The sequence below is a fragment of the Lates calcarifer genome, linkage group LG19 (assembly GCF_001640805.2).
Source record: "Lates calcarifer isolate ASB-BC8 linkage group LG19, TLL_Latcal_v3, whole genome shotgun sequence".
Lineage (NCBI taxonomy): Eukaryota > Metazoa > Chordata > Actinopteri > Centropomidae > Lates > Lates calcarifer.
In genome coordinates, this window is record NC_066851.1 from 23,488,720 (window position 1) to 23,501,614 (window position 12,895).

General features: G+C 43.3%; 1 protein-coding gene across 1 annotated transcript in view; it reads left to right on the forward strand.

Annotated features, from left to right (window-relative positions):
• akap6 (A kinase (PRKA) anchor protein 6) overlaps nt 1-12,895 on the forward strand; it is a 169,225-nt gene that overhangs the window by 34,755 nt on the left and 121,575 nt on the right. Inside the window, 1 exon segment of the mRNA XM_051078111.1 lies at nt 12,734-12,843. Coding sequence (XP_050934068.1) covers nt 12,734-12,843 — 110 coding nt within the window.

Below are 12,895 nucleotides of genomic sequence, written 5' to 3' on the forward strand. Positions count from 1 at the left end.
GAGTCCAGTGTGTTTCCTGCTTCTTCTCAGCATTTGGGTTTTGAATTGTTGATTTGAGAAAGAATCTGCAGCAGTTACTGTTACGCTGCATTTCAGTGCTGCTGGAAAAAATCTGACACGTGAGACTTTGAAAGTGATAATCAAACATGAACCATTGCAGAGCTTCTGCAGCTGTTTGTTCACTCATTCACTCATTCACTCATTCATACAGATGCTGTTTTATTCTGCTCAGTTTCAGTAGACATGGAGGATCTTTTATTGATGAGTGTGTATTTTTAACTACAGTGACTCAGATGTTTCCTCTTCATCAGGCGGCTGCTGCTCCGAGGTTTTTCTTTACTGTGTCGGTATTTTCAGAGACCTCTCCTCCTCTCCTCTCCTCTCTCCTCCTCCCTGCTTTCTGAATAAAACATGGCAGCAGCAGCCGTTGAGCTCCAGACGCTCTGATGCTCGACACACTGATGGGAAAGTGAGGAGAAAGCAGACTGAGAGTGTGTGATGGAGAGAGAGAGAGAGGATGTTTTCTGTTTCCTGTCAGAGATCTTGTCTGTAGCTGAGTCACTCTCACGCTGGATTTCATACTCGCATTGTCTCTTTAAACCCTAACACCAACTGGAAATCCAAAATCTGAACCAAACCAGTGTCTAGTTTAGTCACAGATCAGGTCACGACTCTTTTTCTTCATATGTGAAAATTATGTCCTAAACAGTTGCTCGCAGCTGGGTGTGACCCCCCCCTCTCATTCACACATTTCTATCCATGGTGAGACAGAACAGGCCAGTTAGAACCAGGTTTGATACAGTGACAGAGGTGCACCCCTCAAGCATTGTTTTTTAGATAGCTCCCGCTGATGTGCAGATGTCTGTTGAATCTTCACCACATCTTTAGCTTCAATCTTTGGTCCTCACAAAGACAGAGGTAGAAGTAGAACGGACACACACACACAAAGATCTTCAGTCCGACAGACTCAGTATCTGTTTGTTCCCAGATTACACAGCTCTGTGTGTGTGTGTGTGTGTGTGTGTGTGTGTGTGTGTTTGTGGTCCTGGGATGTGCTGGCTCTCTGCCTGGTTCTGGGAAATGACTAAAGTGACAAGGTCAGACTTATGTGACGACATTGTGTGTGTGTGTGTGTGTGTGTGTGTGTGTGTGAGACAGAGCAACAACTACAGCTTTGTGTCCTGATCTGTGTGTGTCTGTGTGTGAGTGCATTTGATTTATCTGCTGCTGATGTTTCTGTTCTCTGACTCTTCACTAGAACCAGAGACAAACTCTACTTTTTAAACTGAATTCATTAAAAATGAACTCATGTTTGTCTTTGTAAAGAGTAGCTTCAGGCTGTAAAGCAGTGTGTTGCTGCAGCAAGGTGAGACTCCAACACTGGGGGTCAGGTGCTAAGTCACTTTCTGTGTAGTAAGGTCACCTGGTGGCGCCCTCTGGTGGTGAGAACACCTCAGAACTTGCTGGTAACTGCTGGAAAGTGAAAGAAAATGTTGAGGAATATTTAGAATAAATGCCACTCAGTGCCATGCTTTGCAATTCAATATAAAATTGGATCCACAGACATTTAAGTGACATGAAACTTGTTCCTCTGCCCAGTCTTAGTCAGTGTTCTTATGACAACAATTAAATCTTCTGTCCTTCATGGTTTGAGATCCGGCTGCTTGTCAGAGCTCTGCTGACAGACAAAGACGACGTTAAGAAGTAACAAAGGAAGGACAGATAGAAGCTGGAGTCCAGTCAGTGCTGGAGGGAAAAAACCACAAATAAAAACAGATGTGACGCCTTCTGTTTTTGTTCGCGCTGCGTGAATTCTGACACATCTGTCAATTCGTGTTGGTGTCAGATCTGAGCTGCAGCCACAGCAGAAATCTCACCAGTCACACATTCAGTCATAATCCATCAGTGAGCAGCAGCTTTCTGAATGAAGTCTGACAGTAAAACAGGAGAGATCCAGTTTGTCACTTGAGCTGGAGGTCGTTCCAGACGTTCACCAACGTTCTCTTTCTACTAAAGACAGTTTTAAAAATGTTTCTGCCTTCCAACGGCGGCAAACATCACACAGTTTGATCTGACTGACGGTGGCTGTGTGTTGTGGAAGTGTGTGTGTTGCACTAAACATTAACTTTGACTTGATTTTTTTGATAGAACTGAGAGACTCATTCCCTGGTCGACAGCTCCATCTAGTGGTAAATCTTCTGTATTACAACAGTGAAGACACATTCTCACTGACAGAAATACAAACATGTCTTGCCAGATTGTAAAGCTAAGGTGGAGGGAAAACGTCATTTGAACACACCTGTTCAAAGTTTTATTTATTTATGATTTTTCTTTTATTCAGCTCTGCATGTAGTTGCTTTAACATTCTGCATATACTGTGATAAATAGTTATCAATAACACAAATCAATCTCATCTCAACAATACAACAAATAGTGGCTGCTGATAGAAAGAGATCTTTTCTAGTTAAAGACATACACTTATAAACACTTATAAAAGTCACCAACCACATGTTACATTTCATTGATTTAATCCAAAAACATAAATGAAAGTGTTAGTTTTTTGGGAGAGTGTATCCAACCCAGTACATCTGATCATGTTAGTCTGAACATTGTTCCCCCTAAAACCAGGGTTATTCACACTAACTAGGTGTGTTTTTGAGCTTAGGATGGAGCTAACAGTTTCCCCCTGCTTCCAGCCTTTATGCTAAGCTAAGCTAACCATCCAGATCTCTACTTAACACATGAACATGAAATGTTCTAATATCTTATATTGTGAAATTAAAGTTTGAGCTGGTAGCATCGAATGCTACACTTCAGTCCTGCCTATGAGCAGTGTAGCACTGCTGCTAACTGCTGATGTTTCTGTGTTTACAGTTTGTTTGGAAGCCGGTAAATGATTGTGTTTTGTATTTAAGTTCTTCAGTATCATCGGCAGCTGATGTCTGGATTCAACCTGTCAGGGTTTGTAGCTGCGCACAGAGCGTCTGATTGGACGTTACCTCGACACAGAGCATCCCGGTTGGAGTCAGCACGAGCTTTATTTGACTTAATTGCGGGCGTGGCGTTTGGTGCAGATGGGAGCAGACAGATCTCCAGACTGCTGTTTGAAATTGGATTCACGCCTCCGGTGATCTCTCCTTTTCTTCTTCCTGTCCTCGCTGCTCTTTCCTCGCTTTGTTTCTTTCTTTTATCCTCTCCTTCTTTTCTTCTCTCTCTTCCTCTCTCTGTCAGATTTATAATGCGTTTGCCTGCAGGGCGTTTTTCTATAACTTGACCTTGCCACAGAGAGACTGTAGGACATGATTATAGTGATGCAACCAATGTTTCTGTCTGTGTGTGTGTGTGTGTGTGTGTGTGTGTGTTGGTATGCCAGCCTCTCAGCCATTCTAAGCATCCGGCTGCAGGCAGTGTGTAACAGCTGCATGGAGAATGTCCTGGGCTGCTCTGACTGGGAGAGGCTGCTGGTGTGAACACACATTACAGTGACACACACACACACACCACACACACACACACACACACACACACACACACACAGGCTCACGTGTCCCATCAGTAGACACAACTGCAGCAGAGACTTTAGAGACTCACTGAGTTTTCACACCACACTTTGTTTGCTCTTGTTTGAATCAGTTGTAAACTTGAAGCATTGTTTTCTGCAGTGAAAGCAACAAAATAGAATAAGCTCTTGTGTTCTGGATTAGTGTAAATTTCTGTGAGAGAAACACTGCTCTGTAATTTCAGACAGCAGAATTAGCATTTGCTAATACCTGTACTAATTATCTGTGCTATACACCAGACAAACCTATGCAAAGCACACCTGGCTACAGGTTGGATCACATTCTCATCACAAACTGTTGCAGAGTTTGTTGGGACCGGACCAAGACTCCTGGTCTCAGTTCAACCTTTATGCTGTTTTTTTTTTTTGGTCTGGACCTGACTGTGATTACTTCAAACCTGCCCAAATCAATCACACCACAGGGGGAACCAGAGTCCAACTAAACAGACTGGACTGTGCAGGTGTGAAAACACCTGAGTCAGTGTTCCTGTTTACTGTATTAGATCATTTTTGGTTCCTTTCTCCTTTTGAATCTTCATTGTAGCTTAAAAGTCATTGCTGTGGTGTCACCTGTCAGTCAGACAGTGTGTACTGTATCAGGACTGTATCATCCTCTTTGCAGAGGCAGTTTGAGTAGTAGCTTTGGATGCTGGACTTTCACCTTTTCTTATGGACTTTACTTTGGAGAAGCTCTTCAGCTTCAGCTCTGTTTGCTCTGAATGAACGTCGTCTTTCATGTAAATCATACTGTAAAGTTATAGAAAGTAGTTTCTGTTAAAATCATGAACATCATCTCACAGTTTTGCACCATGATCAGGCTTTTACAGTAAACGTGATCCATTTGTCCCTGATTCAGACCAACACAGTTTTATTTAAACACAGTCCAGAAGCTGCAGAGTCCAGCCTGCATGTCTCCCAGCTGTCATGATATTTCTGTCTCCTGATGTCACTGTTGCTGCAACGCCAGGAATCCTGGGAACTGCCCTCAGCATGGAGGGATAGATATTAATGTAAGGGAAAGAGAGGACAGAAGGAAAGAAGGAGAGTAGGAAAGAAGAAAAGTTGGTAGTGGGAGTTGGTGGTTCACTAAGTTCAGCTGACCTTTTCAACTCACTCACACTCAAATATCATCACTGTCAGCTGAGACCAGGACATCTCCAAAACCTCCGAACTGCAGAAAAGGCAGGGAGTGAATTGTAGAGCTTTTAAGATTAGTGATTAGGAAATGGAGGAAATCTATGAAGGTCCTCACAGTTACAGAAATATAACTGTCAGTACATACAGAGACACAGCAGCAGCAAGAGAGCTGATTGCTCATGAAGTGCTGTGATCTGCCTGTTTGTTCACTGTTCTCCAACATGGCCGATGTTTAGAGCGGCAGAACAACACCTGCAGGTTTTAATCTGGATGAACTCAGCTGTTTGTCTGTTAGCGTGATCCCCGAGACACAAAACAACAACAAGGATCAAATGACTGAGTGAATTATGGCTCTTGTCTGTCAGGAGCTACTGAACACCATCTAACATTGGTCTCCCTCTGCTAACCATGAAAACAGTCTTTTCCTCAACCGTTACCAAGTCGTTTTAGTTGCCTGAGTCTAATAGAACCTGAAGCACAGAGGCAGCAGATCAGAAATATCTGTCGCTTTTCTACACAGCACAACAGAGGTGCACCAGTCTCATCCCAAGCAGATATTAAACAGAAAGAATCCAACAGCTGCTGTTAAAGTCTGTCAGTTTTCAGGGCCTGACACTTTACAGTCAGACATGTATTATTATTTTAATGATGAAATACGTTTTCTTTCCAGGAAATAGCCTTAACCTTCTCTTCTCTCCCTCTCTCTCCTTTGTCCTTCTCACAACTGTCACAATAGGCAGCTGTTGCACTGCAGACAATACAAGTGTGTGTGTCTGAGCGAGTGCTGACACTCTGGTGTGTTTTCATGTATGAAAGGAAAAAACACTTTTCTGTGCTGTTCTTCTTCTTCCATCTTACAGCTGTAAACCTTCAGAGTGAGGACGTTGTCTGGTCCTTATGTCAACACGTGAGTTTAGGTTTAAAGAATGAGGCTGAAGGCTTAAGGGTCAGTGAATGTATCATGTCACAAACAGAGAAGATACAAAACTTGTGTGTGTGTGTTTACAACACAGTACAACACAACCAGTGGTGGAGACAGTCAAAGCGGGCCCTGCCCATCACAATGCATCATAACCCAGAGGTCCACATGGGCACATTTTTGAACTCAAATCATCCATTAACCTTTATTTAAATGTCATTTAGAGATGCAGCACAGAGGTATGAGTTCATAAGCTGTATGCATGTGTATGTAAAACCGATATGTTATTGTATTGGTAAGTATTTGATATTATTACTGCAAGATAGAAGGAACTGATAAAGAAAGGCTGAACCTTTGTGAGTGGCAGTAGCTGCAGATTCAGGAGGAACACCAAATGAGGGAATGTCCTCTAGAGGACTGGTGTTAACTGTCACCAGTCTGTACATACAACACACAGGCTTTACTAACATGTAAACCTGCTTGTGTTGTTGTTGTTGTTGTTGTTGTGTGTGTGACGCCTTGTTTACACAGACGCAGTAAATTTGATGACATGTTTATGTGTTGAAAGTCGTGTCTGGAACTTTCCTGTCCACAAATAAAAGCCTTTTAGTTTGTGGACCTTGTTCTCCTGCTGCAGCCTTAACGTTAACCCAGTGATATTCAAGTGTAATGTAAATGTTACCAGGTCAGAGTAAGACTGCTGCCGTGACTTTTACATAAAAATGACTCGTACGTTCATTCAGATGTGAGAGGAGCTTTGTACAGTCACATGTCTGCACCTCCAGAGCTTTTACAGAAAGTTACAGAATATAGTTGATGTTTAGAGAGAAAAGGGGCAGACAGGGGAAGTACAACAGACTAGTGTGTGTGTGTGTGTGTGTGTGTGTGTGTGTGTGTGTGTATGTATGTTTTAAGTGGTAGGAATGACACCCAGAATGTACAGCCACAGTGTGTGTGTGAGTGTGTGTGAGGGGGTGGGTGAGGTTGGTCCTAAAATAACTTCTCCAACTGTTGTCACCCCTCCCTTCTCTCCCCAACACCCCCACTCAAGAAGCAGGTCACCACACACACACACACACACACACACACACACACACACACACACACACACACCATGTCAGTCGGTCACCATTTCCCACATGGGAGCAGCAGCAGTGTGTTTGGTGCTTTGGACTGAAGAACCACGCTCGATCTGTGTCAACTTTCTGACTTTTTAAAAAACTTTTTTTTATCGTATTAGTGTCTGAGGAACAGTTTTGGATTCTGATTTCTGATTTTTGAATGTTGAAAAAAAAAAGATTGATCTGATAACAGACGGTCAAATGGTGTGAAAAGGTAAGACTCTGTTTTTGTTCTCTGACCTCTGACCTGCTCAGCGTCGGCTGCTGTGAATGATTTTGTCGAAGGTCATTTTCACTTAAATGGAGAAAGTATAAATGAAAAGGGTGGTTGATGCTGCATAACCAAAGTCTGGTTAAGCTTCCTCAGGCAGTTTTGGTGTCGTCATGTCACAGGATCACTTTTTAGAGACTAAAACATAAACATCTCTGTGTTCAGAAAGATTCCTGCTGTTGAAATCACATGAAAAGTTGACAGTGCTTTGTTGGTGATGCAGTTTAACTTCAGTATGAACCGGATGTTTGTGGCAGGATGGTGTTTTCAGACCGGTTTCATGGTTTAAAAATGCTTCACACAAAATGATGTTTATCTCTTTATCTTTTTAATCTTTTTCTATTCAGGAATTTCTCTAATCTGTGATGATCTTCTTGTATTTATGAAAGCCTGAACCCCCAAAATGTGCAGTTTCCTACCATGCAAAAGCTCATGTAAAACAACACTATAATCATGAAATCATTTTTAGTCTAAATGAAGCATCACAGAATGCAAAGTGAGTCCAGAGAAGAAGAGGCAGTGACGCTGCCAGCTTCTCCATCCTCATGATTTTCCCTCTGAATCTACCAGGATTTGAACAAGTCTACATTACCTGTTCTTTAACAGGGGTTAACAGGATGTAAACCTGGAGACTGAGAGATGTTTTCAGTCCTAGATGAGGATGAAGTCAGTAAAATCAGCCATTTGTGTATTTTTGTTTTCTGCCTCTTTGCTTCACTTGGTTTTGCTCAAACATCTTTTTTCCTCCTCAACAAATCAGTCTTTAACTTTTCTCCGATCTTGCCGATGCTGTGTCCGGCTGCTCTGTGAACTGTTGTTGTTCAGTCGCTCTTTTTCTGCCTCTTTACACATGTATACTGACAACTTCTCATTTTCTCGTGTCTCTGAGTTACACTTTGGTCCTGGCAGAGTTGAAGTAGTTCAAATATCCAGCAGCAGAGAAACTGCTGCAGATAACCCAGCTCTGAACGCGCCGGCCATGAACGCAACCTGAGACGAAAAGGCAGGAGTTGGGAGTCTTTTCTCAGAAGCTACCACTTTGAAAAAATTACTGTAACAAGTCTTTGTATCGCAGCAGCGGGTCGTCTTTGAAGCCGCTTAATTTGAATACTCCAGGGGGAGAAGGAGCAGGGAGTATTTGATCTCCAAGGTAAAACACGCTGCGCTGATGGGCTGAAGTGGAGGAAGTTGAAGGTTATTAGATCGAATGGGTGCGGATGAGGCGGAGCTGTCGCTGGTGGTTTGAACGCAGCAGCTCTGAAGCCCTTGATGTTGGCGGTGATGAGGGCGAGATGGGATTGGAGCTGAAGCCAGAGTCGACTTGTTTCAGATAGATTTTAGGCAATTAGAAACCCTGCTGGACGTATGGACTCTGTGATTGACAGGTCATGTCTTGACTCTACGTGACCGGGGTGCAAGAGAACGTGTTCTATATTGAGCGTGTATCATAGAATCTATTATCCAGAATTAGAAAGCTAGTATGAATGTATTACTGTAAATCACACACACACACACGCACACAAGGGTTGGTATAGACACATGCTTGGGGCAAACTGAGCCTTTTAAAGTAAATCAACTGTCAGATTAAAAGTAAAAGTTGCTGAAATGCCCCTGAAGTTTTCTCTTCTCAGTTTGAGTTGTGAAACTTTCAGGTGACTGTGTGTTGAACTTGTCACATGAGGGTGACGCAGTAATCATATTTGTTGTTTGTCATCTACCATGTGACGAGGTGAGCATGGTTCAGTTTTCAAGCTTTGGGATGATTCACAATTTTTATCATCTTTTCTGCAAAATGCAAAAAGATTCAGTGTCATATTTTCCAGGACTCAGTTTGTAGGATTTAGGGGAGGATGTATTGGCAGAAATGGAATATACATTGTGTAATTATGTTTTCATTAGTGTACAGTCACCTGAAACTAAGACTAAGACTCTGAGCAGGTCCTCCTCCGTGGAGCCTGCCATGTTTCTACAGTAGCCCAGAGAGGACAAAACAAACACAGGCTCTAGAGTGGGCCCCTCATATTTCTACCTTACCACAGGTTCTCCTATAGGCTTGGACAGGAAGTAGTGAGGGGAGGAGTATTCAGCTGGTTGCATCTCTGAAACTTCTGAAACCTACATCCTACACATTGGTCCTTTAATGTACACGATAGTCGTATTGCAATAATTTTAAAAACCTGCAAATGGATCTACGTCCTGTGGACTGCTGGTGCTGGATGCTTCAGCTAAACAGAGTCCAGATATCCACGTGAATAATTAGTTTCAGCAGCAGCCTGCACCTGCTCCTCAGCCTCTGCTGTTAGTTAGATAATACCTCGTCACAGAGCGCAGATCAGTCTTTGTTTTCAGTCTGTCCCTCTTCTAGATGTCACTGTTAAATTCACTCTGACGTATCTGGAGCCAGGAGACACCTGGAGTCATGACAGATGCAGCAGGTGTGTCTCAGCTGTAACATCACAGTTCACTGGGACTGTTGTGATGCAGGACGACTGTTTCACCAGATTACTTTTTGATTCAGAGTAAACTTTCTGCACATGTTGTAAATTTCATGACGTAGACAGACTAGAAATATCTCTTCTACAACATAATCCACTTCTCCACTGACCATGAAGAACTCTCAGAGAAATAACTACAGCCAGAGCTACAGAGAGCCTGCTGCTGTTTCACTGGTCAGAACTGATCAATCATAGTTCACTCTCTAGCTGCTGTTATGAACTGTAATCTGTTTGTGGTATTTTCTGTGTTTCTGCTGAAAACATGATTGATGTGATGTGGATATTCAGCTGTGCAACCATGACAGAAGTCGCCAGCTTTACAGTCTGTATCATAACGTGTGAATTATGTTTTTGTTGTGTTGAAGATGCAAATTGACAAAATAATAATTTCTAACTCAAACCCAAACCAATATGTACAGCAGCATCAGGTCACTGGGACAAAAACCACTCCTCAGGAAAAAATGTGCAAGAATGTGCAGCACCCTGATACACACACACACACACACACACACACACACACACACACACACACACACACACACACACACACACACACGGCGAGGTCTCATTAGCTCTCAGCAGTCTGACTGGACCGAAGATCATCTAACAAATGACTTCAGATGGAAACGACAGACTCCTGTGTTAATTCAGTCAGATAGGGCCTTTGTTAAGTGCTGTGTGTGTGTGTGTGTGTGTGTGTGTGTGTGTGTGTATGTGAGTGTGTGTGTCTCTATATTAGCATTTGAAAGCTGTGTGTGAATTATTGAAGCATCTGAAAGACACCGGTGACATTTTCACCACTGTTTTAGAAAGACATGACAGCACTTTGATGATGAAACTGAGTGTGTGTGTGTGTGTGTGTGTGTGTGTGTGTGTGTGTGTGTTTTAATGATGACTTCACATTCATTTTGTGTAGATAAAGGGACTTGTGTATGTACAGTATATATTTAACTTCACTCAAGCTTTGTGTGTGTACAGTTTGTGTGTCAGGTCTACTTCAGAGTTTCTGTGTGTGTGTGTGTGTGTGTGTGTGTGTGTGTGTGTGTGTGTGTGTTTCCTGGACAGCGTGTTAACCACACTCTTACTACGCTCCATCCTCTCGGGGCTCGTTCTTGATCTCCCATTGGGATGTTTTTGATGAGGCGGCGGCGTCCCCTCGGAGCTGTGGGTTCGGCTGTGAGATAAAAGCGTCGTATGAACCGCACGCTTTACACCAGATATCCTGATTGAGAAAGACGTGACGAGCTCTCAGTGCTGTCTTCAGGGATGCAACTACAAGCTCAGAAACATGCTCATCACTTCTATCACTTGAAATGCACTTGATTTCAGTTTTAGTGTCCGCTCTGGGAAAGAGAATAAAACAAGCCTTCATGCTTGATTGGCAGCTCAGTCCCTTTTTCTACTGGTTCAGAGCTGTGTTAAAGAGTTGTGTTTGTGTCCACCTGATGAATGTAACTTTAAAATTCACTCTTCCTTTAGCTCTGGCTTGGTCTCCACCAGCTCCTGGGAAAAATATCAGTGTGTTTAGCAGCTGAATGCTGCACCGTCACCAGCTGGTCTCTGACGGTGTCGGTTTGCTGCTGAGCAGGTATGCTGGCCGGTGGCTTTATCAGAGCTTGTCTGATGAAAACAGCTGCTGCTGCTGGAAGCAGGGTTGAGCACTGAGAGCTGGAGACCTGATTAGTGGAGTTTAACATCATTTACAAACAGTTTTCTGCTAGTTGGCCAGTAGGGTGCCGGATATCACCCCATTTTTGGTTGGCTGCTGCTGCGGCACCTACAGAGGTAGCTAAGATGTTTTGGCACAGCAGCATCCTAAATACAGCTCACCCGGTTCTCAGACTCATGCCAGACTCGTGATGAATGAGTAGTGAACTGGCCCCTGAGCTGCTGACTGACCCAAAATCAGCCCAGGTCTGCACTCCCAAACTTCCAGCTAAATCTGTCAGACGCATACGGGCCAGAGTCGGCCCACGTTTGGTCACCTGGAGGCAGAGCACAGACAGAAGTGTGCTGACACTCAGCCACTTTCAGTCTGACTCAGCCGGCCACCTGTGCTCGTACAGGTGACGTGATGAGCTCTGTGCACGCTGCTGCCTGTACCTGAGCTACATGCAGGCAGCATGTTCCAGCAGGGCTGCAGCCCCTCTTACAGTACTGATGAATTTATTTTGGAACTGTGCTCAGCAGGTCACACTGGTAGCCAAGCTAGCATGAGCCAAGCTGGCAGCATGCGTGACCTACATTCTCACATGCCGGGCGGTGTTTTAATCCAGGCAGCAGCAGAGAGGGAGGTGTTGTGTTGTTCAGGCAGGTCACCATGGAGCAGCATGGTGACTCAGCCACCAGGGGTGGTTGTAAAGTATCTGACGAGGGTTCGAAGCCAGGTCACCTGCTTCTTCAAAGGTCGTCTAATTTTAGTTTGAATGAGTTTAGTTCAAACAACACGGAGTGGAATAATAAAAATGAATAAAAGACATGAATACATTTTCTGATAATAAATGTCATGCTACGTTTAGAACATGATGTTATTATATTATGATGTTGCTTCTTTTTTCCCAAAAACTATTCCTTTAGGAATAGGATCAGGTAGTTTTCTCACTGTAGTTGTAGCTAACAGGTGTTCTGCCTCCATCATTAATGCAAATGGACGAAACATTAGGAATGTGATCATAGTTTAATTAACTCCTCTGTGAACTGAATGTTAAAAACTTTGTTAAGGTAGACTTTATAGCAGAGGTGTTGTATTAGATACATTAACTTGTACAGATGTACCTAATAAAGTGGCCACATGGTGTAGTGCAAGCTGTATGTTCATGCTAAGTAAACTTCTTGCACCCGCTGTTATTTTTGCTGCTGGAGTCTGTCTGTCTGTGAGTGTGTGTGGTTTTTGCAGCGTCTGAATTTAGTGTAGTAACATCAGTCAGTAATAAGTGTTAAATGGAGACGGTGCTGAGCCCTGACAGAGAGGCTCCATGTTTTTACAGATAAACCTGGAACTGATCCCACATGAAACTGACTCATGTCTAAAACTGGAACTGTGCCGTCACACATCAGTTCTGCTTTTACTGTGGCGCTCTGCAGATGTTTGTGTTCTCCACTGGCTCTGATACACACACACTACTGCAGCAGGGATCAGGTCCGGCTTTGTTACTCATTATTCTGTGACATTTTATCACTTTTGTAATGTTGCTGATTTTTTTTGTTTGTCTTTTTGTGTTGTGACTTCAGGACATCTGTGAGGACATCTCAGACCATGTGGAGCAGATTCATGCCCTGTTGGAGACAGAGTTCTCCCTGAAACTGCTGTCCTACTCCGTCAACATCATCGTCGACATCAGGCAAGTCTCCACAAGATGAGATGAGATGTACTTTCCATTTTGCATGCTGCTT